This window comes from Panulirus ornatus, chromosome 40 (genome assembly GCF_036320965.1).
Source record: "Panulirus ornatus isolate Po-2019 chromosome 40, ASM3632096v1, whole genome shotgun sequence".
Taxonomy (NCBI): domain Eukaryota; kingdom Metazoa; phylum Arthropoda; class Malacostraca; order Decapoda; family Palinuridae; genus Panulirus; species Panulirus ornatus.
This window is the reverse complement of record NC_092263.1, coordinates 14,719,251-14,746,644: the sequence shown is the minus strand read 5'-3', so window position 1 is coordinate 14,746,644 and position 27,394 is coordinate 14,719,251. Positions and strand designations below refer to the sequence as shown.

The 27,394-nt window shown below is 48.0% G+C and overlaps 1 protein-coding gene across 1 annotated transcript in view; it reads right to left on the bottom strand.

Annotated features, from left to right (window-relative positions):
* Positions 1–27,394, bottom strand: part of LOC139761451 (uncharacterized) — a 241,618-nt gene that overhangs the window by 50,798 nt on the left and 163,426 nt on the right. The window contains exon 3 of the mRNA XM_071685675.1: positions 1,253–4,263. Within this exon, the coding sequence (XP_071541776.1) occupies positions 1,253–4,263 (3,011 nt within the window). The remainder of the gene's footprint in view (positions 1–1,252; positions 4,264–27,394) is intronic.

Sequence of the window (27,394 nt, the reverse complement as noted above, 5' to 3'; positions counted from 1 at the left end):
AACACACTCAGGGAAGGCTTTTTATATGACGCAGTCAGAACAGATTAACTGGCCGGGTAACGCACTCAGAACAGACTCACAGAAGGACACACTCACAGAAGACAGGCTGTGTAATACTCACAAGAGATTGAAACATCTGTCACACTCAAAATCGTTCTTGCTCTTTGTGGACACCTGCGCCGCTTCGTGCCTCTCTCTCTCTCTCTCTCTCTCTCTCTCTCTCTCTCTCTCTCTCTCTCTCTCTCTCTCCCATCTCTCTTCCACCTCCTTCTTTCGTAAGTCTCTCATTAGTGTGAGACTCATTAGTCTACGGTCCTCTGTAAGGAATAGGAGGGGGAAACGATCGACAATTGTAGGTCATCATTACGTCCCTCTTCCCTTGGAACCCGTACTGACAACCCTCCCCTTCTCTCCCTCCCTCCCTCAGCCCCACAACTCTCCCTCCCTCCCTCAGCCCCACAATCCCACATGAGACGGGGATGATATATCCTTCTCGCTTGGGAAAAAGGTTTGACGACACCCCCGCCCTACCTCCTCCGCTTGGGCGATGTTTCGTCCCTCAGGCTCCCAAGGAGGGGAGGGTTCAATGACCCCTTGGGTCCATCTCAAGGAAATATTAACCGGGAATTACGCCATTGATTGAGCTAGTAATCTGGGTAATGACTTGCCCTCGATCTGCTGACGCTTCTGGTGGGCTGGCTGACGGGGTCAGCCGGCAGTTTCTCCCTAGACAAGTGTCAGCGACTTTAGTGTTTTTTTTTTTTATATTTCTGGTGATTGAGTGAATGTGTCAGCAACCCGGGTTTTGTGCTGACTTTTAGTGTCAGCAACGGACGGCAGAGTGTCAGGAGCCGATGTTTTTCTGCTGACTAAGGTTGTAAGAGTGACTTTCTCTCTCTCTCTTCTCTCTCTCTCTCTCTCTCTCTCTCTCTCTCTCTCTCTCTCTCTCTCTCTCTCAGTGCCTGGCTGTGTGTAAGTGTTTGCACGCCTTTACTTTGTAAGCTGTGGCCACTTGTAATTATTTGTGTGTACGTGTTGTCACACATGTATGTGTATGCAATTTATACAGATGTACCGACTACACATTTACACACACACACACACGCGCGCGTGTCTGCATGACCCTAAGGCAACAGGCACCACATGCAACACTCCCACTGTCTAAACAACAACTTTGAAGTGAAACACAAGTTGGACGGTCATCCAGTATCATATTTCACAGTGGGAGTAAAAGACGGTACAACGAACGCACCTGAATCCCAAAGATGAGCAGGATGTGGGCAGACGCCAGGGAGGTGGCCAAGTTGGTGGCCAGCGTGGCATGTTGGGCGTGGTGGGCGCGGTAGAGAGCATCGGCCGTGGGCGTAGCGCGGTGGGCGGGGCCGTCACGAGCGACCTGTACGGAGATGGTGACCACGAGAGCCATGATGGCAGCCAGCGACCCTCCCCGGATCACCCACACACCCTCTGGCCACCCCGCGGGCGAACCTGGGCCCCCGGTGTCGCCCCAGTACACAGAGTACACCTGGGGGCTCCGCACGGTGTGGTTGATGTGGGGGGAGAGGGAGTCCCACAGGGGTGGGCCGCCCCACACGTCCCAGTGGCCCCCTGGCACCACGGTCACGAACTCGACTCGTTCTCCTGGCCCGGGCCACGACGACCCTCGGTCAGCCTTGCCCGGCGCGTGGCGCACCTTCACCGCTTGGCTCTCGTCCCTTGAACCGTCCTGCTTCACTGTACGGTCGCGTTGCGCGACTTGCTGGCCTCCTCCGTCAGTAGCGGGTGAGGTGGCGGCCGCCGTGTCCCTCGTCAGGCTATGCAGTTTCAAGGATTCCTGCTTCCACGCGTCGTCGTCGATATACCTCCTGCTCCCAGGGGAGTCGTGTGCCCCACGGCCGACTCCATGGCCCTCGGTGGGGCCACTCTCCCCCTGATTCTTGGCGATTTGCGATGGTAAATGGAATGGAAACATCGCCGGGTCTGGGGCCATTTGCAACGGAGTGGCGTCCTGGGTCTCTTTCCTCGGGCTGTCGTGAGCGGTGCGCTGCAATCCTCGCGACCTCCACTCCTTCCCCCACTGGTAGGGCAGAGGAGGGATGAGGTCCTCGCTGAACATGCTGGACAGAGTCGTCATATCCGACCTTTCGTGACCTCGACCTCCAAAAGAGACCGACCCAGTGTCCTCAAATGACCCGTCGGACACCTCCGTCGGCTTCGACATGAGTTTCATCTGGGCAAGATCGTGGGAGTAGACGCTCTCCGGGATGGCCAGGTCAGCGTCGTGTGTCATGGAGGGAGATTTCGAACTATTCAGCCCTGAAGTGTTGTATAATGCGAGCTTGACTGTCAACGTATCAGTCGGCTGGTGAGTCGCATTTCCCTCTTTAACATCCACCGTCGTATCTCCAGCCAGAGTGGGCGGGGACGTGGGCGTCGAACCGTTATTTGGGGCGTTAATGACACCATCATCATCAAGGGAAGACGGGGTATCCTCGAGGAGGCTTTCAGACTGCAAGGTATTGGTGGTCTGCGATGATGAAGACGTCGTGAAGAGCTCACCAGCTCCCTGCCTCTCGACAACACCATTCTGACTGTCCTTCACACGACCTCTGTTCCTCGCCTGCGTCTCAGGAAGCCGCCCAAGTATTTCGAGGCGTTGCCCTTGTTTTGATGAATGACGACCCTCCTCCTCCTTTTCCTCCTCCTCCTCCTGTAGCCTCGTGGCAAACTTGTTATCCATAATAATATGCCTTGGGTGGCCGTCGACAACTGTAACCTCAACGATAGAGTCTGGTTCTTCATGTTTGGTCACGCTGAACCCCGAGATAGGCTCAACTTCCTCGGTTTTGGTCACACTGAACCCACCAAAGTCGCCAGTCTTCGTAATCTTGAAGTCTATAGTGCCCTTCCCCGGCCTGACAGAGTCGTATATGTTAGCTACTTTCATACCATCCGAAAAGCTTTGTCTTGGCAACTCGTATTTTCCCGGAATATCTTGTGTGATATTCAGAAGATTTCTCCTCTCGTCTCTGCCATCTGTCTGCCTTCTATAGCTCGTAACATCATGGAAGATTTGTAACTTTGATTCATCGAGTGCGCCGGACTCCGTACTGGCCTCGCTCGAAGAGTTAGAATACGGAGTGACTGTAAACACCGCGTCGGTGGATGTGGACTTAAGTCCGTCCAGCACCGCAGATTCTGGTGTGGCACTTGATGTTGAGGGAGGAGGAGGAGGAGGAGGAGGAGGAGAGGTGGCCGATTTTCCTCCCTCGTTCGAGAGTTTCCGTCGTCTCCTCCTGCCCTTGACCCAGGACCATGGGGGTCCCTCCCCTCCAGCCATAGAGTAGGACCCTCCTCTCCATTCCTCTCCCTCTCCTGCGTTCCATATCCTGGCAAGTTGTGCGTTCACGGACTGGGCCTCTTCCGCGGGCGAGAGCGGGTAGGAGGAGGCTATGGTTCGTGAGGCGTTCTCCTGAAAGTCCTTGACGACGGCGACGGCCGGGGAGTCCACAGATGAGAGGGCGCGACGCCGCTCTGTGACCCACTTCCGTCTTGGGCTCCCAGCCAGAGGAGATGTTTGAGAACGACTTGACGACTCTTTGATGGCCGTCGGATAAGCCGAGCTGGCGGAAACGATCGGTCCCTCCCGCAGCGACCCGTCCGACGTGGATGTAGCCGCAGTTGTCGGCCCTCCCGCGGGCGTCGCAGGCGTCCTCACACTAGTCAACAACGTCGCGTTGGTGTTTTTCTGCAGCGGCGGCGACGCCGTTGTAGTCCGGGTCGGCGATACACGGAGTTTCGGCTGTGGCGTGGTGGTCATCTCGTCCCTCCCCTGAGTGACGGGTGTCCTGGGTAACCAAGACGTAGGGGGCGTGATGCCGGACGAAGGTGGCGCGGAGGGCGTGACCGGGGAGGGTGGTGTGGCCTGGAGCACGCTGGGGCGAAGGATCTGGGGGTAGAGAGTAACGTAGGGTGTTCTTCTTGGCACATGTGTTTCTCTAGTTTCACGTGAATGCCTCAGGATTGTGTGTGTGTTTATGATTCGAGTTCCCGAGTGAACCTCCTCTTGGCTGGGTGGCTCTCGGTGCACAGAGGTCTCGAACCCTGGTCCCCCGCCCCCCGCCGGCCTCCCAGGGGAGTCTGGGGGCACCCAGCGGAGGGCCGCGTGTGTGGGCGTGACTGTGGGATGACCTAAAGGCAGCGTGGGCGTGTGGGCGCGCACCAGGAGCGTCGGCGGTGTCCTCGCATCCCCCAGAGATGTGCCTGTAAGGGAGACAAATGCCACGTCTTTAAACTCTGGTTTATACTACAAACATCAACTGACGACCTACATTACCAGACCAGTCTTCCCAAACATGACAGAATTGATGACTTAAAGTAATTCTCACTTCGTAATTTACAAAGCAATTATGTGAACATTATCATATACTTATTACTCAAACACAGTAACATACATTCCATATAAATGAATACAAATCAATTCATATTTACATATAATTACCCCAGGACCATTTTCTATGCAAGAGTATTGGTGTTACCAAGGACCATTTTCTGTGAGAGAATTCTTTGTTAACCAGGACCTTTCTAAAGGCTCATGCAGGCCAAGGCTGTGTGTGTGTGTGTGTGTGTCTGGTCTTATTACCTCATTTCTCAGTCCAACGGCTAAATGAATTACATAAGAGCCAGTGAAAGTGGAAGCTTCCAGTATGACCCTTTCCAGCAAGCTTCCAGGCCGACCCTCGTCATGAAGCTTCCAGGACGACCCTTGTCATGAAGCTTCCAGGACGACCCTTGTCATTAAGCTTCCAGGACGACCCTTGTCATGAAGCTTCCAGGACGACCCTTGCCATTAAGCTTCCAGGACGACCCTTGTCATGAAGCTTCCAGGACGACCCTTGTCATTAAGCTTCCAGGACGACCCTTGTCATGAAGCTTCCAGGACGACCCTTGTCATGAAGCTTCCAGGACGACCCTTGCCATTAAGCTTCCAGGACGACCCTTGTCATGAAGCTTCCAGGACGACCCTTGTCATTAAGCTTCCAGGACGACCCTTGTCATGAAGCTTCCAGGCCGACCCTCGTCATGAAGCTTCCAGGACGACCCTCGTCATGAAGCTTCCAGGCCGACCCTTGTCATTAAGCTTCCAGGACGACCCTTGTCATGAAGCTTCCAGGACGACCCTTGTCATGAAGCTTCCAGGCCGACCCTTGTCATTAAGCTTCCAGGACGACCCTTGTCATGAAGCTTCCAGGACGACCCTTGTCATTAAGCTTCCAGGACGACCCTTGTCATGAAGCTTCCAGGACGACCCTTGCCATTAAGCTTCCAGGACGACCCTTGTCATGAAGCTTCCAGGACGACCCTTGTCATTAAGCTTCCAGGACGACCCTCGTCATGAAGCTTCCAGGCCGACCCTCGTCATGAAGCTTCCAGGACGACCCTCGTCATGAAGCTTCCAGGACCACCATTGTCATCAAGTTTCCAGTATGACCTTCCAGGATGTCTCGGTACGCTCCTCTTAAAGGATGGTAGGATCCTTCCAGGGCAGACGGAACGATCCTCTGGAAGAACAGTAGGATCCTTCCAGGATAGACGGCACGATCCTTGAACACAAGAGTGGCTCGTTCGACACTCGACCACGACTGTGTGACCCTTGGCCGTGATGGATGGCCTGGCTCTTGACCCGCCCTCGTCAGCGTCATAGCATCGTCATCAACCCGACGTCACGATAGATTTACACAAGATACATTACAGTCGAACTGGCGGGGATGTGTTCCAAGTTGACCCAATGAATCGTCGCTGGAATGGCCAGTAGCTGTAGGTATCGTGTGTGTGTGTGTGTGTGCTTGCATGGCGATTGATGGATCATCTTGTGTCACATTTAGGATACATGTTCAAGACACTTGTGTCATGGAGGGGTATGGCTTTGTTCCCTAGGTGGCCTTTGGAAAGATAACAGACCCTAAAAGTACTCAAATTGGCCTTTGGGAAGTACTCAAGGTAATCCACTTCAACAGACATTTAACAAAAAAGGCTAAAGTAAATTTTCACTCATTAATATATAGAAGAAAAGTTTCAGTGGAAAAAAGAATATAAGAATGAAATTTCCAGGAGAACAGAACACGTTTGAGTTCCGTGGGGCCAAGCCTGGAAGATAATCTGATTCCAGAAGTGAATGAGGAAATTTCATTGAAGGAGTGACAGAGGAAATTTATTTCAGCAGTCAAAGAGAAAGGACCTTCCTCAAAGAGTATCTGGCAGAATGTGTTTTCTGAGTTAAACAAATTGTGAAGAAGTTGGAAAATTCACGAAGTTTGTTTACCTTTATATTTTATGGTCAAAGACACCGACCTGGGCGTCTGACTCTAGTTTGAGGGACTAGTAAGTATGAGGCTAGTTTAAGGGACCACTGAGGCTAGTTTAAGGGACCACTGAGGATGAGGCTAGTTTAAGGGACCACTGAGGCTAGTTTAAGGGACCACTGAGGCTAGTTTAAGGGACCACTGAGGCTAGTTTAAGGGACCACTGAGGCTAGTTTAAGGGACCACTGAGGCTAGTTTAAGGGACCACTGAGGCTAGTTTAAGGGACCACTGAGGCTAGTTTAAGGGACCACTGAGGCTAGTTTAAGGGACCACTGAGGCTAGTTTAAGGGACCACTGAGGCTAGTTTAAGGGACCACTGAGGCTAGTTTAAGGGACCACTGAGGCTAGTTTAAGGGACCACTGAGGCTAGTTTAAGGGACCACTGAGGCTAGTTTAAGGGACCACTGAGGCTAGTTTAAGGGACCACTGAGGCTAGTTTAAGGGACCACTGAGGCTAGTTTAAGGGACCACTGAGGCTAGTTTAAGGGACCACTGAGGCTAGTTTAAGGGACCACTGAGGCTAGTTTAAGGGACCACTGAGGCTAGTTTAAGGGACCACTGAGGCTAGTTTAAGGGACCACTGAGGCTAGTTTAAGGGACCACTGAGGCTAGTTTAAGGGACCACTGAGGCTAGTTTAAGGGACCACTGAGGCTAGTTTAAGGGACCACTGAGGCTAGTTTAAGGGACCACTGAGGCTAGTTTAAGGGACCACTGAGGCTAGTTTAAGGGACCACTGAGGCTAGTTTAAGGGACCACTGAGGCTAGTTTAAGGGACCACTGAGGCTAGTTTAAGGGACCACTGAGGCTAGTTTAAGGGACCACTGAGGCTAGTTTAAGGGACCACTGAGGCTAGTTTAAGGGACCACTGAGGCTAGTTTAAGGGACCACTGAGGCTAGTTTAAGGGACCACTGAGGCTAGTTTAAGGGACCACTGAGGCTAGTTTAAGGGACCACTGAGGCTAGTTTAAGGGACCACTGAGGCTAGTTTAAGGGACCACTGAGGCTAGTTTAAGGGACCACTGAGGCTAGTTTAAGGGACCACTGAGGCTAGTTTAAGGGACCACTGAGGCTAGTTTAAGGGACCACTGAGGCTAGTTTAAGGGACCACTGAGGCTAGTTTAAGGGACCACTGAGGCTAGTTTAAGGGACCACTGAGGCTAGTTTAAGGGACCACTGAGGCTAGTTTAAGGGACCACTGAGGCTAGTTTAAGGGACCACTGAGGCTAGTTTAAGGGACCACTGAGGCTAGTTTAAGGGACCACTGAGGCTAGTTTAAGGGACCACTGAGGCTAGTTTAAGGGACCACTGAGGCTAGTTTAAGGGACCACTGAGGCTAGTTTAAGGGACCACTGAGGCTAGTTTAAGGGACCACTGAGGCTAGTTTAAGGGACCACTGAGGCTAGTTTAAGGGACCACTGAGGCTAGTTTAAGGGACCACTGAGGCTAGTTTAAGGGACCACTGAGGCTAGTTTAAGGGACCACTGAGGCTAGTTTAAGGGACCACTGAGGCTAGTTTAAGGGACCACTGAGGCTAGTTTAAGGGACCACTGAGGCTAGTTTAAGGGACCACTGAGGCTAGTTTAAGGGACCACTGAGGCTAGTTTAAGGGACCACTGAGGCTAGTTTAAGGGACCACTGAGGCTAGTTTAAGGGACCACTGAGGCTAGTTTAAGGGACCACTGAGGCTAGTTTAAGGGACCACTGAGGCTAGTTTAAGGGACCACTGAGGCTAGTTTAAGGGACCACTGAGGCTAGTTTAAGGGACCACTGAGGCTAGTTTAAGGGACCACTGAGGCTAGTTTAAGGGACCACTGAGGCTAGTTTAAGGGACCACTGAGGCTAGTTTAAGGGACCACTGAGGCTAGTTTAAGGGACCACTGAGGCTAGTTTAAGGGACCACTGAGGCTAGTTTAAGGGACCACTGAGGCTAGTTTAAGGGACCACTGAGGCTAGTTTAAGGGACCACTGAGGCTAGTTTAAGGGACCACTGAGGCTAGTTTAAGGGACCACTGAGGCTAGTTTAAGGGACCACTGAGGCTAGTTTAAGGGACCACTGAGGCTAGTTTAAGGGACCACTGAGGCTAGTTTAAGGGACCACTGAGGCTAGTTTAAGGGACCACTGAGGCTAGTTTAAGGGACCACTGAGGCTAGTTTAAGGGACCACTGAGGCTAGTTTAAGGGACCACTGAGGCTAGTTTAAGGGACCACTGAGGCTAGTTTAAGGGACCACTGAGGCTAGTTTAAGGGACCACTGAGGCTAGTTTAAGGGACCACTGAGGCTAGTTTAAGGGACCACTGAGGCTAGTTTAAGGGACCACTGAGGCTAGTTTAAGGGACCACTGAGGCTAGTTTAAGGGACCACTGAGGCTAGTTTAAGGGACCACTGAGGCTAGTTTAAGGGACCACTGAGGCTAGTTTAAGGGACCACTGAGGCTAGTTTAAGGGACCACTGAGGCTAGTTTAAGGGACCACTGAGGCTAGTTTAAGGGACCACTGAGGCTAGTTTAAGGGACCACTGAGGCTAGTTTAAGGGACCACTGAGGCTAGTTTAAGGGACCACTGAGGCTAGTTTAAGGGACCACTGAGGCTAGTTTAAGGGACCACTGAGGCTAGTTTAAGGGACCACTGAGGCTAGTTTAAGGGACCACTGAGGCTAGTTTAAGGGACCACTGAGGCTAGTTTAAGGGACCACTGAGGCTAGTTTAAGGGACCACTGAGGCTAGTTTAAGGGACCACTGAGGCTAGTTTAAGGGACCACTGAGGCTAGTTTAAGGGACCACTGAGGCTAGTTTAAGGGACCACTGAGGCTAGTTTAAGGGACCACTGAGGCTAGTTTAAGGGACCACTGAGGCTAGTTTAAGGGACCACTGAGGCTAGTTTAAGGGACCACTGAGGCTAGTTTAAGGGACCACTGAGGCTAGTTTAAGGGACCACTGAGGCTAGTTTAAGGGACCACTGAGGCTAGTTTAAGGGACCACTGAGGCTAGTTTAAGGGACCACTGAGGCTAGTTTAAGGGACCACTGAGGCTAGTTTAAGGGACCACTGAGGCTAGTTTAAGGGACCACTGAGGCTAGTTTAAGGGACCACTGAGGCTAGTTTAAGGGACCACTGAGGCTAGTTTAAGGGACCACTGAGGCTAGTTTAAGGGACCACTGAGGCTAGTTTAAGGGACCACTGAGGCTAGTTTAAGGGACCACTGAGGCTAGTTTAAGGGACCACTGAGGCTAGTTTAAGGGACCACTGAGGCTAGTTTAAGGGACCACTGAGGCTAGTTTAAGGGACCACTGAGGCTAGTTTAAGGGACCACTGAGGCTAGTTTAAGGGACCACTGAGGCTAGTTTAAGGGACCACTGAGGCTAGTTTAAGGGACCACTGAGGCTAGTTTAAGGGACCACTGAGGCTAGTTTAAGGGACCACTGAGGCTAGTTTAAGGGACCACTGAGGCTAGTTTAAGGGACCACTGAGGCTAGTTTAAGGGACCACTGAGGCTAGTTTAAGGGACCACTGAGGCTAGTTTAAGGGACCACTGAGGCTAGTTTAAGGGACCACTGAGGCTAGTTTAAGGGACCACTGAGGCTAGTTTAAGGGACCACTGAGGCTAGTTTAAGGGACCACTGAGGCTAGTTTAAGGGACCACTGAGGCTAGTTTAAGGGACCACTGAGGCTAGTTTAAGGGACCACTGAGGCTAGTTTAAGGGACCACTGAGGCTAGTTTAAGGGACCACTGAGGCTAGTTTAAGGGACCACTGAGGCTAGTTTAAGGGACCACTGAGGCTAGTTTAAGGGACCACTGAGGCTAGTTTAAGGGACCACTGAGGCTAGTTTAAGGGACCACTGAGGCTAGTTTAAGGGACCACTGAGGCTAGTTTAAGGGACCACTGAGGCTAGTTTAAGGGACCACTGAGGCTAGTTTAAGGGACCACTGAGGCTAGTTTAAGGGACCACTGAGGCTAGTTTAAGGGACCACTGAGGCTAGTTTAAGGGACCACTGAGGCTAGTTTAAGGGACCACTGAGGCTAGTTTAAGGGACCACTGAGGCTAGTTTAAGGGACCACTGAGGCTAGTTTAAGGGACCACTGAGGCTAGTTTAAGGGACCACTGAGGCTAGTTTAAGGGACCACTGAGGCTAGTTTAAGGGACCACTGAGGCTAGTTTAAGGGACCACTGAGGCTAGTTTAAGGGACCACTGAGGCTAGTTTAAGGGACCACTGAGGCTAGTTTAAGGGACCACTGAGGCTAGTTTAAGGGACCACTGAGGCTAGTTTAAGGGACCACTGAGGCTAGTTTAAGGGACCACTGAGGCTAGTTTAAGGGACCACTGAGGCTAGTTTAAGGGACCACTGAGGCTAGTTTAAGGGACCACTGAGGCTAGTTTAAGGGACCACTGAGGCTAGTTTAAGGGACCACTGAGGCTAGTTTAAGGGACCACTGAGGCTAGTTTAAGGGACCACTGAGGCTAGTTTAAGGGACCACTGAGGCTAGTTTAAGGGACCACTGAGGCTAGTTTAAGGGACCACTGAGGCTAGTTTAAGGGACCACTGAGGCTAGTTTAAGGGACCACTGAGGCTAGTTTAAGGGACCACTGAGGCTAGTTTAAGGGACCACTGAGGCTAGTTTAAGGGACCACTGAGGCTAGTTTAAGGGACCACTGAGGCTAGTTTAAGGGACCACTGAGGCTAGTTTAAGGGACCACTGAGGCTAGTTTAAGGGACCACTGAGGCTAGTTTAAGGGACCACTGAGGCTAGTTTAAGGGACCACTGAGGCTAGTTTAAGGGACCACTGAGGCTAGTTTAAGGGACCACTGAGGCTAGTTTAAGGGACCACTGAGGCTAGTTTAAGGGACCACTGAGGCTAGTTTAAGGGACCACTGAGGCTAGTTTAAGGGACCACTGAGGCTAGTTTAAGGGACCACTGAGGCTAGTTTAAGGGACCACTGAGGCTAGTTTAAGGGACCACTGAGGCTAGTTTAAGGGACCACTGAGGCTAGTTTAAGGGACCACTGAGGCTAGTTTAAGGGACCACTGAGGCTAGTTGGAAGCTGTGTGTAGTGTGGGATGATGCAGACGATACTGCAAGCATTTGGGAAAGTTCAGAGTTCAGAAACATCGCTGTGTGTGTGTGTGTGTGTGTGTTTGTGTGTAAGTATGTGGTGAAAATATGGGGTTTATGGATTCGTCTGTATTTACGTTTCGTATTTTTGTATCCTGGTGTTCTTGTTATGGCCGTTTTATTTGTTTTTTTTTTTGTTTGTGTTTTTCGTCATGGTGTATCTGTGTCGGTATTTGTAGTTATGATGGTTGGATGGTGTGGTCGAGCCAGGCTATGGTGTTGGAGGGAGTCAGAGTGCTCGCCTCTTTCTTGCAGGGTTTAGTTCGATTATTTCCACAAGGGAGAACCATTCAATGGTCTTCCAGGAACCTTCCTGGAAGACCATATCCACTTTTCAGACCCACTCATTGGTCCGTCAGGGCCATTCCTCTGACTATTCTTTATTTCTACTTCTCAGATTCACTCAGTGGTCTTTTAGGGACCACTGTCAAACCATTTCAGCATTTCAGACCCACCCATTTACCTTTCAGGCCACTGTCGAATCATTTTTCTACATTCTGAAGTCACTCATTGGTCTTTCAAAGGCCATCCTCGGACCATTTCCTGCATTCTAGACTCACTTAGTGGTCTTTGAAAGACCTTCCTCTTTCCACTTCCACATTTCTTCCTCCCACTCCAGCACTGCCACCCAATTAATGGTCTTCGTGTTGTGTGTTTTCTCTTTTTCTTCTTTTTCTTTGTCTCGAGACCATTGACCTCAGAGGTGCCTGGCTCTCTCTCTCTCTCTCTCTCTCTCTCTCTCTCTCTCTCTCTCTCTCTCTCTCTCTCTCTCTCTCTCTCTCTCTCTTCCTCATGTCGTGTTTTCTTCTTTGTTCCTCCTTCTCCTCCTCCTCTCCCTTCCCTTCCTCTTCTTCCTCTCTATTCCACCTTCACTTCCTCCTCCTCCTCCTCCTCTACTCCTTCTCTACTCCTCCTCCTTTTCTTCCTCCTCCTCCACCTCACCTCCCCCTCTTATACTCCTCCTCCTTTTCCTCCTCCTCCTCCACCTCCTCCTCTTATACTCCTCCTCCTCCTCCTCCTCCTCCTCTACTCTACTCCTCCTCATCCTCCTCCACTTCCACCTCCTCTACTCCCCCCTCCTCTACTTCTCCTCCTCCTCCTCCTCCCTCTTCCACCTCCTTCTCCTCCTCCTCCTCCTTCTCCTCCTCCTCCTCCTCCTTGATCTTTGAGTCGGTAGCCTCCGTCTTAAGGGAAATTATTCTGCACGTCAGGTTTCTCTGACCAATCACCTCTGGCCCAGGCGAACCCTACAGGGGATAACGGGCCGACCTGAGACACTGGGGCTGCCAGACGTTGTGTGATACGCCGTTGATGTGGGAGACAAGGGGGGGTAGTGGCTGAGACGGAAGGGGGATAGTGGCTGAGACGGGGGAGGTAGTGGCTAAGACAGAGGGAGGTAGTGGCTAAGACAGAGGGAGGTAGTGGCTGAGACAGAGGGAGGTAGTGGCTGAGACAGAGGGAGGTAGTGGTTGAGACAGAGGTAGTGGCTGAGACAGAGGGAGGTACTGGCTGGGGTAGACAGAGTCTATTAGAGGCTGAGACAGAGAGGTCGAGGCTGAGAGATAGATAGATAGATAGATAGAGAGAGAGAGAGAGAGAGAGAGAGAGAGAGAGAGAGAGAGAGAGAGAGAGAGAGAGAGGTCTAGGCCCTGACCTAGCTGACTCTCTCACTTTTCCTCTCATTTCTACCCTTTCTCACACTGCCTCTCACAGCAATCATCTCTCACGTTAACCTCTCTCTCTCTCTCTCTCTCTCTCTCTCTCTCTCTCTCTCTCTCTCTCTCTCTCTCTCTCTCTCTCTCTCTCTCTCTCTCTCTCTCACTGTGTTTGCTCTACCTCAAGTTTACGGGAGCACTGCGTGTGAAACTGGGGTAACTAGATTGCATAACCCCAAACCATACGACCACATTATGTGGTGAATCGTGTCACCGAATCATGTGACCGAATCATGTGACCGAATCATGTGACCGAATCATGTGACCGAATCATGTGGCTGCCTGTGTGAACCTAGCATTACCCTGAACCTGTCGCGCAAATTCTCTAACCAAAGTATGTGAAAAAAGGCAACAACTTTGCTTTAAATTATGATGCCAAACTCTGTGGCTAAATTATATAAGGTAAAATACTGTAGCCAAACTTTTAGGGCAAAGTACCCGACGCTGTTTAACAAACTACTTAGGGAAATTATGTGGTGAATGGCGTCTACAAACTGTCATGAAGGTGGGTAGTGTGTTTGAGTGGTCTGTGTTACCCAAACTGTGTGACAACCATGGTTAAAGAGACCACTTGATGGGTCAAGCTGAGTGGCCAGCTTGATGGGACGGTCTGAGTGGCCAGCTTGATGGGACGGTCTGAGTGGCCAGCTTGATGGGACGGTCTGAGTGGCCAGCTTGATGGGTCAAGCTGAGTGGCCAGCTTGATGGGACGGTCTGAGTGGCCAGCTTGATGGGACGGTCTGAGTGGCCAGCTTGATGGGACGGTCTGAGTGGCCAGCTTGATGGGTCAAGCTGAGTGGCCAGCTTGATGGGACGGTTTGAATGGCCAGCTTGATGGGTCAAGCTGAGTGACCAGCTTGATGGGCCAGGCTGAGTGACCAGCTTGATGGGTCAAGCTGAGTGGCCAGCTTGATGGGACGGTCTGAGTGGCCAGCTTGATGGGTCAAGCTGAGTGGCCAGCTTGATGGCAATGAAAGAAGAATGCGTATGAAAGAAAGAACAATGTATACAAATGAAGGAAGAAGAGAGGGAAGTAATAATATGGCGAACCAGAAAGATATGGCGAACCAGAAAAAGATTGATGCGAAAGGATAAAATTATGTAAAATTTAAAGATACTATATATATATATATATACTATATATATATATATATACTATATATATATATATACTATATATACTATATATATATATATATACTATATATATACTATATATATATACTATATATATATATATATATATATATATATATATATATATATATATATATATATATATATATATATATATATATGAACAAGACAACATGCACAAGAAATCCTCCAAATTACACTTGAAAAGATCGAATAGAAGATGGAGAAAGGAAGAGTGATCAACGGAAAACGGGAGCCTCTTGCCAGGTGGTTCCCTACATTTCTTACTTCAAGACTCTGGTTCAGTATCCTCCTCCGGAAATGGAAACCGCCCCTTTTTTTCCCCCTCTGCCTGAAGCGTAAATGCACACTTTCTCGGAACTGCTAATCTTTCCCAAAGACGAGAAATTTACGTTTGGATTTACCGTAAAAAAAAATCGAATATGGCTGACTCTGAGCGCTGGTCCGGACATGTTTCGGCGAATTTTAAGAATGTAAATATTGATATACCACATCTTCATGCCACATTATTTGAGGCTGTAATTGCCCTTAAATACTTGAGCAGTTATTTACCGTTTTACACTTAAATTTGATGTAAATACATTATCTTTTATTAATCCATCTTCGAGTACGATCTTGATAAAGAGATAAAGATATGATTTAGGTTGATAAGAAAAAATGTCTATCATTTAATTTGTGATACAGAAGGAGTTTTTATCACGGGGTAAATAGTGAGGGGTAAATTAACACCAGACTCTGGCGAGCTGATATCATAGACTTATTTAATGATAATTATAATAATTATCTAATTATCAAAGAATTATCTAATTATAATAGAATTATCTCATTATCATAGAATTATCTAATTATCATAGAATTATCTAATTATCATAGAATTATCTAATTATCATAGAATTATCTCATTATCATAGAATTATCTAATTATCATAGAATTATCTAATTATCATAGAATTATCTAACTAAATTACCTTTTTTATGTGAGAATAATTACCTACCCAAATCCCTCGCATCTTTCAAGCTGTAAAGATCATATATATATCGACAATTTATGATCTAATATAAATTTTTAACCCATATAAAATTTTTAGGAAAGTTTTTTAATGATTTTTTTAAATTTTCTTTTTTTTCTTCGATTGGTGGTTATAACTTGACGGGTTTGATAACCCAGCCAGTCGATAGTTTTAAACAACCCACACCTTCTCCACAAAAAACTATAAAGAAAACGGTATGTTGACTGTATCAGCAGTAATAAAGTGCCTCGTATCTATCGGCCTTTATGGATGGAATGCTTATACCATCCTCCTTAATTATGACCCCTAAAGTTCCGGCAGTTTAGCGTGAGTTATTGCTATCATTTCCCCCCCCTTTTTTTTTTTATACTAGTGTGGTCTTCCCCCTCGTTTTCTTCTCCCCCGACCCACCCGCCCAAGACCCATTTTTTTTTTCCCTCGTACGTCCGAAACTTTTGTCTTTCAGTCGTCGTTCATCCTGCCGCCTGGTTTGGCCTGCCTTGTGTTGGCTGAAAATGTAGCTTCCATACCCATCAATCGCCCCATTATGATTCATATCTTTTGCCATTGTTTCGTTATTCTTCGTTATGTCCTCTTCCCCGTTTTCTATCTTGTGTATTTATGTATATCTATTTTTTTTTTAATCTCTGTTTCTCACATATCTTTCTTTGCCTCTGTTTTTCCCATTTCTCGTTATTCAGTTCATCTTCTCTCTCTCTCTCTCTCTCTCTCTCTCTCTCTCTCTCTCTCTCTCTCTCTCTCTCTCTCTCTCTCTCTCTCTCTCCCTCTTCCTCCCCGTTCCACAGCCACTGTGTTTACTTCCTTCCCCCACACTCACTCACCCCCTCCCCCATCTTCTCTCCCTCCCATTTGGCCCACTTGGCACATTTCCAGTTCCTCCTGGAATGCCCCCTGGAACACCCCCCCCCCCCCCGTCCCCTCCCCCACCACCACCTCACCCCCACCTGAGGGATGCCAGTGGGATGGTCTGGCTGGCGCCAAGCCCCTCCACCACCCCTTCCCACCCCCCACCACATACACACACACACACACACACACAACCTCCACACACTCTTGTGATGAAGGCAAGTACAAGCGCCTGGACGCCTTCTATCCTCCCTCTCCGTAGCGTAGTGATGGAGGGAAGCATCTAACCACACTTCCACTTCGTCCTCTTCCCTCTATATAGTACGTAGTGATGGAGGGAGGCATTTAACCACACTTCCACTTCGTCCTCTTCCCTCTATATAGTACGTAGTGATGGAGGCATTTAACCACACTTCCACTTCGTCCTCTTCCCTCTATATAGTACGTAGTGATGGAGGGAGGCATTTAACCACACTTCCACTTCGTCCTCTTCCCTCTATATAGTACTTAGTGATGGAGGGAGGCATGTAACCACACTTGCATTCTGTCCTGCTCCCTCTACGTAGCACATAGGGACGGAGCGAGGCGTGTAACCACACTTCCACTGTTCCTCCCTCCCTCTACATGGAACATATTGATGGAGGGAAACACTCAACTATGCTATGACCTCTTCCTCCTCCCTCACTGTCTACTGATGGAGAGTGGAACATAGCCTCGCCCTTGAGGTCTCCATATTCACTGAACAGTTCCTCTCCTTCCCTTTGGAAATTCAATAGGAAATACAAGGCCTGTAAACACCACGCCGCCTTAACTGAAACAGACAGACACCTTCCATCGTGCACGAATAGCATCATGAAGCACCCAAAACATCTCTCTCTCTCTCTCTCTCTCTCTCTCTCTCTCTCTCTCTCTCTCTCTCTCTCTCTCTCTCTCTCTCTCTCTCTCATCCTGCAAGTTCGAACTGATAACCTCATTGAAGAATTTGGGATAATAAACTTGGCAGCTCATTAGAAAACACGCCCTAAACTTCATTAATAAGAAAATGATCCCCTTTGCCCACAACTTTCTTGATGGTCTCCCCGAAAACTTAATTACCAGTGCACGAACATTATCATAATGTTATCACTAAGACACTAGAATATCTTTTGATCATTTGATATGTGAAGAAAGATGGTTTACTCTGCGATTTGTTAATGATAGAGTGACAGTTCACACCAACATTCTTTATGATCACAGATCACCTCTAAGTATATATATATATTTCTTCAGACTTCAGAGAAGAAGAAATATTATTACGTTATCTTTCCTGTCTCTCTTTTCTGACAAGGTTTTTGAAAAAAGAATATATCTGAAAATTGTTGACAAAGTGCACATGGTAATGAGAGACTCTTAAGGAAATTTATTTTCCTGACTAAATTGCCTCAGGTATTTATTTTTAAAAGATTTATTTCATAAGAAATATATTTTGTGAGATGTTTCTTCAAGTCCTTCTATAGGAAAGTAATTACGATAATTCATGTGGAATTATATAAATGTAACTCAGTGGGCTGATGTTTGTTTACTAAGAATATTTACATTATTTACCTATGAGAAGAATACTGTATATTGTACTTGTAAATCGATCATAGTTCATATTGTCACACGTCTATCAAGATGATACAAACATATCTGTCGCATAGCCTTATAATCATTACAGACATTGAGAGAGAGACCTTTAGATCGTAAAATCCCATCGGGTTACGTGTTTCTTTAGCTCGCTTGGTTCATTCCTGTTTCATCAAAAATACTCGAAATGACTCGAAGAGAAACAGATAGGCGTTGATTTAGGTGGGAAAAATGCATCATTAAATATCGGCTCACATGTAAAGACACTGTGAGGGTACAGAGGACAGACCCTGTGTTTGATAGCGGGAGGCTTGAGGAAATATCTGTGACGCTGTACCTGGAATGACCTGTGCTACAATGACCTGTACTACGATGACCTGTACTACAATAACCTGTGCAACAATGACCTGTACTGCAATGACCTGTGCTACAATGACCTGTGCTACAATGACCTGTGCTACAATGACCTGTGCTACAATGACCTGTACTACAATGACCTGTGCTACAATGACCTGTACTACAATGACCTGTGCTACAATGACCTGTACTACGTTGATCTGTGCTACAATGATTTGTACTACAGATGATGATAATGATGATGATAACAGTCATAGTGATGATAATGATAATAATAGTGATGATGTTTAGTTTGTTAATAGTGATGATGATGATGATAATAATGATGATGATAATACTAATAATGATGATGATAATGATAATAATAATAATGATAATGATAATGGTGATAGTGATAATGATTAGATGATAATCAATGATATTTTTGTCATTAATGTTATTAGTAGTAGTACAGTTATTATTGACCATTTTTCCACAAAAGATTATAACAGACGACCGATCCATTGCTACAAGCTCGTTTACGTTCTGTCGTTAGCTAGTTCACTGACACATTCTACGACGATGAGGTTTGACCCCATCTTGACCTCGCTCACTTCTTCGCCTTATTTAACGAACTTCCTACGATAACTTAAGGGGTCCTCGTTGGCCTAATGCACGCCACCCATTTTATCATCGGCCATAACGCCCGTGGGATCCTCGATCACTAAAAGGCTTCCTCCTATTTAGTACAAAGATTTGCCTTATCGCTGATCATACGAAGCCGCGTTGATAGTTCCCAGCGTGATCGCTATTGGCCAGCCGAGGAGAGGGACTCATGACGTCAGATTCCAAAGCGGTTGCTATTGGCCGAAGGAAGTGGGGGGAAGGAGGTGAACCGTGACGTCTAAACTTAGTGTGGATGCTATTGGCTAGTGAAAAAAGGAAAAGGATATGACGTAAAGAGTATGAGTCGTTGCTATTGGGTCATGGGGATAGGGTCCATTTAATGACGTAAGAGTCACAGGCTTGCCATTGGGCAGGAACATAGAAGGGAGCCGGAACATGATTCCTATTGGCTTAGAAAGGGGGAAACTCGAATATATACACTGACAGATATTGTGAATATTGCAATCTTCTTCCTCCGTCTTCCGAAGTCTTCGATGCCAGTGGGTTGCATCATGATATATACGGTTGTCCAGTGGAGATAAGGGATGGTCTGGGGAGATATGACACCATTAGTGCGTTGAGACGCGATTCCCCTAAAGGAACGCTCTGTTGTGGGAGTCAAAGATACTGGGGAGACGGGGAGTTCTGGGAGTCGGGGAGAAAAAAGACGAGGGAGGGAAAAACACATAGGATGAAGGCGAGTTTTATCTTCACCTCACAGTGAGCGAACTCGTTCCATCATCTACTCGCAAGACGTATTTACATTAATTTCTTCAGTACGTGTTACTCCTCTGATTACGTTCATGTCTTTTTCGTAATACGAAACGGCATCGCAAGTACGTTCATTTACGACCATCGCAGTGCTCATCGTTACGACGTCATGTATATATATGTATACGTTTCGTCTCACATCTGCAATATTTTGGTTCGTAGGGTCGGTCCGTCGCCTCACGAAGTGCCCCTTGGTGCGTGCATGACACGTCCCACCTACTCACGCATTCATGGTCTGTCATGTTTATACTAATGTCGAACCCTAAGTCATGAAGTGGAACAAGAGTGCGTTTAGCAGATGCATGAGTGTAGATCGCATAATGTCATCCGACAGTAGGATTCGAACCTGTACCATTTGCGTGGGAGATGGGTACGCCATGAAGCAGTTAGCATTATTCCCAGCTCTCACAGTAATGAATGATAGGGGTTCGAATCCTGACCGTAGTAGGGCGTTATTTCTTCTATAAAAAGCGCTCGCTCATTTCACTATATTCGTATACGTTAAAATAAATATTTGATATATGGACATTCACTTTTAAGATAGTCAACTTCATAACCTTTAACTTTCTGTGGATTTAAGATATGTTGCAACAGTTCTAAGTTAAGAAAGTGGTGTAATATGATCACGTGTATTAGAAAAGTGAAATTCGTTCCACATTATGAGGATAACAGTGTGGTATATACATCTATCCACTTCATGAAAGATATCTAAATGAAGCAGATAAAGAAAATAAAGATAACATGATCACATTAATCATTCGGTAGTTATAGGAATCTAAAATGTATATAAGATAAGGGAATGACTCGAGTCTTCATATCGTCTGAACTCTATACTATATAATTTATGCGTGAAGTTGATGACATTGGATCGTACAAACACAAGAGATACGAAACCACTCTTAGCAAGAACGTATTATAGAATTTTTATAGATGCAGACTGAAGGCTTTTACTCCTTTTTTTCCCCACTGGTTATCTCTGGGGCCTTTTTTGATATCGCCATAAAAGACAAGACATAAAAATGTTCGACGTAAGATAGCAAGATAGTTGAAACCCCTCTTACCATAATCTTTACAGAACAACTTTAGTGAAAGGAAATGATTTATTCTGATTGGTACATCCCGCTCTAACATCTGTGCCATATATTTATCATAAATGATTTAGAGGAGAATCTGCATTATCACTAAAACGATTTCAAACAGGAACTGCAATTTTCACCTCACGAAATAAACAAAAGATTGTCTCTTAGTTCAAGAAACGGTGGCGTTAAAGAGATAAAGAGATGCGTCATGTATAAGAACACAAGAGCTTAATATAAATGATAATTGTAATGGTAGGACACACCAGTTGAACTGAAGATTAGAATAATTAAACCCCAATTGGCTTGAGATGACGAGAAAATGCCTAGTTCCGTAATAACAAGAGGTCATATGAGAAAACGTAGTGGTTGTAATATATAGTGAAGTGATTGCCTGTTTATACCAAGTGCCTCACTCTGTTTTCTTTTTTCTGGAGTAATGAAGGCAGACTCCAAGTGTAGGAGGACCAGTATAAATTTTTATAGGGAAATTATACTAAGTGGGCGCCTGTGATATGAGAAAAAATAATTGAATTTATGTATAAGGGCATTTTCACACATGTCCAGCAGAAATTACATTACAATGGTTATATATATATATATATATATATATATATATATATATATATATATATATATATATATATATATTCACCGTTTCCTTCGTTAGCAGGGTAGCGCCTGGGGGTTCCAGGATGCGCTTGAACCGTTGCCTGGAAGGCCCGTGACACGCTGTCACCTGGAAGTACCCAGGACTCGCTGGAAGCGCCGGCTGGAGGATCCAGGACTCGCTGGAAGCGCCAGCTGGAGGATCCAGTGGTCGGTCGGCTTCCTCCAGCAGGAACTGGAAATTGAATCGACAGAGATCTTGGCGCGATTTTCCAGAGTGGCGGAACTTGGCGACCACGGCTCAGTTCTCCATATTGGACGTGAGAAACGACAACATGGTCGTCCTTGTACTGGACGTGAGGAACGACAACACGGTCGTCCTTGTACTGGACGTGAGGAACGACAACACGGTCGTCCTTGTACTGGACGTGAGGAACGACAACACGGTCGTCCTTGTACTGGACATGAGGAACGACAACACGGTCGTCCTTGTACTGGACGTGAGAAACGACAACATGGTCGTCCTTGTACTGGACGTGAGAAACGACAACATGGTCGTCCTTGTACTGGACGTGAGGAACGACAACATGGTCGTCCTTGTACTGGACATGAGGAACGACAACACGGTCGTCCTTGTACTGGACGTGAGGAACGACAACACGGTCGTCCTTGTACTGGACGTGAGGAACGACAACATGGTCGTCCTTGTACTGGACATGAGGAACGACAACACGGTCGTCCTTGTACTGGACGTGAGGAACGACAACACGGTCGTCCTTGTACTGGACGTGAGGAACGACAACACGGTCGTCCTTGTACTGGACGTGAGGAACGACAACATGGTCGTCCTTGTACTGGACGTGAGGAACGACAACACGGTCGTCCTTGTACTGGACGTGAGGAACGACAACATGGTCGTCCTTGTACTGGACATGAGGAACGACAACATGGTCGTCCTTGTACTGGACGTGAGGAACGACAACACGGTCGTCCTTGTACTGGACGTGAGAAACGACAACATGGTCGTCCTTGTACTGGACGTGAGAAACGACAACACGGTCGTCCTTGTACTGGACATGAAGAACGACAACATGGTCGTCCTTGTACTGGACGTGAGGAACGACAACACGGTCGTCCTTGTACTGGACGTGAGGAACGACAACACGGTCGTCCTTGTACTGGACGTGAGGAACGACAACATGGTCGTCCTTGTACTGGACGTGAGGAACGACAACACGGTCGTCCTTGTACTGGACGTGAGAAACGACAACATAGTCGTTCACTAAGACGAATTTCGCTGTCGCTGTTCCTCAAAGACGAAACTGCCACCATACTTAAAAAAAAAAGGCATTTCCTTCATTTCATTCATTTTTCCTTCATTTCATTCATTTTTTCTCTTCGTGAGTTTAAAAAAACGTGGTGATAATATGATGTAAAGTCCCTGTTTGACGTGTAGATTAAATGGCCAAGGGGTGGAGACAGGTAGAGCGTAGATATGTAGATATTTTCGTAGATGTCAAAAGATTCGTTGTGAACAAAGGCCTGAAGAGAAGTGGTTACAGCTGTGTGGTCCCAGCAGCCATCATATAGCAGAGGAGGCGGGTCAACATAGCTGTGAGAACCAACACAGCGGCGATGGCTAACGTGGCAGCGGCGTCCAACACAGCTGTGGCAGCCACACACACACACACACACACACACACACACACACACACACACACACAGAACTCGGCTACAGCAGAGCTCGACGTGGCGCTAAGGTCGTATTACCATATTCACAACGGGACCGAGCCGGGCTGCTGCTCCGTCTCCAGCGTTCCTCGAGCCACGTCTCCGCTGGTCATGTCCTCCTCCTCCACCACCACCACCCCCTCCCCCCTCCCCCCTCCTAACCCCCCCCCCCCCCCCGACTTATGCAAATGACCCTTCTTGTCCTCCTGTGAATCTCCTCCGCCGGGAAGAAGAAGAAGAAGAAGAGAGAAAAGAAAAAGAGGAACATCAATATGCAAATCAGGCTGAGGACGTATCAACGTGGCCAGTATTATATATATATATTTTTTTTTTGTTACATGGGAGACCTTGTAAACATGGAGACGTGTGCGTTTCCGGGGGCTAGGAGACGTGGCTGGTGATGTCCCCTGAGGATGGGGAACGCCTTTATCTCCTCCCTCCCTTCCCTAGGAGACCTAGGGAGGGGAGGAGGAAGAGGAGGAGGGAGGGAGGAGACGACGGCACAGGAGAAGCAGGTGAGGGGTTTGGGGGGGGACGAGTTGGCCCACACCAGCCACGCCGCTCCGCTCTTCCAGCGCTTAATTTGCGTTCGAGAAATACATTCGGTGTGTTTTTTTCTTCTTTTTTTTTACATTTCTTCACCGCTGGCCTGCTCTCTCTCTCTCTCTCTCTCTCTCTCTCTCTCTCTCTCTCTCTCTCTCTCTCTCTCTCTCTCTCTCTCTCTCTCTCTCTCTCCCCAGCAGCAGGCAGCCCAGCTCACGTAATCTGGCGAGTCCCGGGGTTTCTCTCCGGTGCAAATGAGCTTCCTTATCTCCCCCGGTGAATGGTGAAGGCATAAACACCCCCTCTCCCCCCCTCCCCCCTTCCCCTCTCCCCCCTCCCCGGGAGGGCAGGACCTCGAGGGGTTTCAGTGGAAGCCTCGCCGGAAGCGCCAAGTAAATGGCTTCCTTATCGCCACTACAAGAGGAGAAGGCCATTTCAAACTGCTGTAGACCTCTTTATGCTGCGAGTTAAATGGCTTCCCTACCGCTGTTCTGCAAGACGAGAGCCATTTAAAGCATCTTTAGTGTCAGCATTGTATGTCTGCACGTTGGCAGTAGCTGGCAAGTGTGTGTGTGATACACCTGCGGGGTTTACAATGGTATACGGAAAGTGTAAACCACTGAGTTGGATGGATAACTTAGGTACAAAACAGCGGAACAAAATTATGAGCGAGTGACGAATTCGTTTGAGATAAGGAGTAAAGTCGTAATTGTCTCCATAATAAATGAAAGAAGGAAAGAAAGAAATAGCACAGTCATGTGCATGAAGTGGCTCCGTATTAATGAAAGAAGTGCCTTCATAATATACCCACATCCATCGCCATTTTCAGTGTATATTAGCAGACCCTTTTTTTCGAGCGAGAGGATTGCTATTCACAGGATGGTCACAACGTAAGGAAACATTCACCAACATCGTTAACGGAGCTTCATATAAAGCCAAGATTCCCCCAGTGACCTCAGCGCAGACTCCTTCATCAGCACAGACGAATGTTCCATCCGTTTCACAATGATAACTGTCGCCACTGCTCATTATAACGCCACCATCGTATAGAGAATGTTCCACGTAAACACTGGCTTTCTTCTCCACGAGCAGCAGCGTACTGAATATCTTGTTACTCCCGTAGCTCTCTCTCTCTCTCTCTCTCTCTCTCTCTCTCTCTCTCTCTCTCTCTCTCTCTCTCTCTCTCTCTCTCTCTCCTTAATTACTCGCGGGTTGGGATGGCACTCTTCATCCACACATCTCCCCCGTGAGCATCTCTACCACCCAGAGACTGCTCGTAATGTTGTTAGAATCATTATGCCTTTTTTTCTCAGCGTTTCGGAAGTCATCTTCGAGAACCTCTTCTCTCTCAACCCCTTCTAAAGGAGTGTTTGAACCTCTCTATAATCCCAATAGATAGAGCTAACACGAGCCGATACCTCAGGTTTATCAGCCTGGCCAAACACCTACTGGGAGATGCATCAGTTCCCCCACTACTCCAGCCTTCCTCACTGAGGTAGAAGACGCGATAAGAAGCCTGGAGGAGGAGGAGGAGGGGCTGAGGGCGTCCATGACCAACTACTTGAAGAGGAGGTAAATCCTCGTCTGGCTGAAGCGGCCACACCAATTACTCAAAGGATTTATTATGGTGGAAGCATTTTGAGAGCTGGAACTGAGCCAGTGTTGCCTTGTGTGTGTTGTCCAGCTGCTCCTGCTGCTCTGTGTGTGTGTGTGTGTGTGTGTGTGTGTGTGTGTGTGTGTGCAACTCCTCCACGCTGTGTGTGTGTGTGTGTCTGTGTGTGTGTGTGTGTGTGTGTGTGTGTGTGTGTGTATGTGTGTGTGTGTGTATTACGGGGATAGAGTTTTACACCCGTGTTGTCCTGTCTCTTAACCTTGTGTGTATTTACCATATCTGTACTCCTACGTTTGTATACACACACATACACACACACACACACACACACACACACACACACACACACACACACACACACACACACACACACCTGCAATGTAGTCAGACCTTAAGAGCAAGCAATTTTAATTAACAATCTATATTCACATACGTCCTTCAAGACCCAAACCTGAATTGAAACTTTAATGAAGACTGCGACAGCTCCTCTGTGTATTGCAGTCAGCGGGACAGGTAAAACTGGCCCGGGACAGACTGTCTCAATGGCCCTGGTCCACCTGGCAGCCCATGTGGACCCGGTCCAGCTGGTCCCTGAGTGGCCCAGGTCCAGCTTCCCCTCTTCCCTCCCCACCACCACCACCACCACCAAGTTGACAAGGCTCGAGTGTGAGTTTCCTCAACAAATCAATTAAACTCGGGAACTTCCTGCTTGCGGAACTTCTCTCTCTCTCTCTCTCTCTCTCTCTCTCTCTCTCTCTCTCTCTCTCTCTCTCTCTCTCTCTCTCTCTCTCTCTCTCTCTCATAAAGTGTTGTTCAGGTGAATATGATTATCCATGGCCAGGGGAGGCTTACTTAAGGCTGAATACTTACTTACTTATAAATACTTTTCTTTCAAAATTGCCATCCCATAGTCCGGTGCTATGTTACTACGTACAGGGGCGGCCAGCACGGAGCGCTCACACCATGAGATAGTCAGACAAATAGATAGACAGACAAAGAGACAGAACGAGACAGAACGAGACTGAAACAGATAGAACGAGACAGAAAGAGAAGGAACGAGACAGAAAGAGAAGGAACGAGACAGAAAGAGAAGGAACGAGACAGAAAGAGACAAAATGAGACTAAAAGAGACAGGATGAGACAGAACGAGACAGAAAGAGACAGAACGAGACAGAAAGGAGTTGACGGTTCCCTGAGTGTCTTCAGCTGGGGGCGTCCTAATGTGTGTGCTTTTTCCAGTGGTCCACTACCTATTTTATTTCTCGTCTGGTAATTAACACACCCTCGTCCTCCAGGACCCAGCTAGGCCAGACCTCCCCCTCCATTCTCGTACTCCAGGACCCAGCGAGGCCAGACCTCCCCCTCCACCCTCGTACTCCAGGACCCAGCCAGGTCGGACCTCCCCCTCCATTCTCGTCCTCCAGGACCCAGCCGGGCCAGACCTCCCCCTCCACCCTCGTCCTCCAGGACCCAGCGAGGCCAGACCTCCCCCTCCACCCTCGTACTCCAGGACCCAGCCAGGTCAGACCTCCCCCTCCACCCTCGTCCTCCAGGACCCAGCGAGGCCAGACCTCTCCCTCCACCCTTGTCCTCCAGGACCCAGCCGGGCCAGACCTCCTCCTTCCATCCTCCGTCAGCGACTCCGTCAGCAGGATTGTGTGTGGGTCTTCAGCCGGGCAGCTGGCGTGAAACCGTCCTGGAGGGCAGGTTGTGGAGCCGTGTGTGTGGCCGTGAAACCTTCTTTACCGCAAGACTGACTTCCCCAGTCCCATGTGAAGCCGTCCCACGTTTTGACCGCAAGATTGACTTGCATGTGAAACTTGACGTTTTTATCTGTTGTGTGTGAAACTTGACATTTTATCCATTATATGTGAAACTTGGCGTTTTTATCCGGTACATGTGAAACTTGACGTTTTTATCAGTTATATATGAAACTTGACGTTTGTATCTGTTGTGTGAAACTTGACGATTCTTCTTATCTTATCCACAATGCCAACAACCCACATTATTGGCGACGCATTTGCCACAAGACGAAGCCATCGCCTGGGAGGCGACCAGCGAAAGAGAAGCTCAGATAACGAAGCGGTTTTCCAATTCCGACGGACCAGTTCTTGTGGAGGATTAGCGACTGGCTGGGAGAGAGAGAGGGAGGGAGGTGTGGGGTGAGGAGGCATGGGGCGGGGGGAGATAAACCACTCCCCAAGCTTCATCCACACTGGG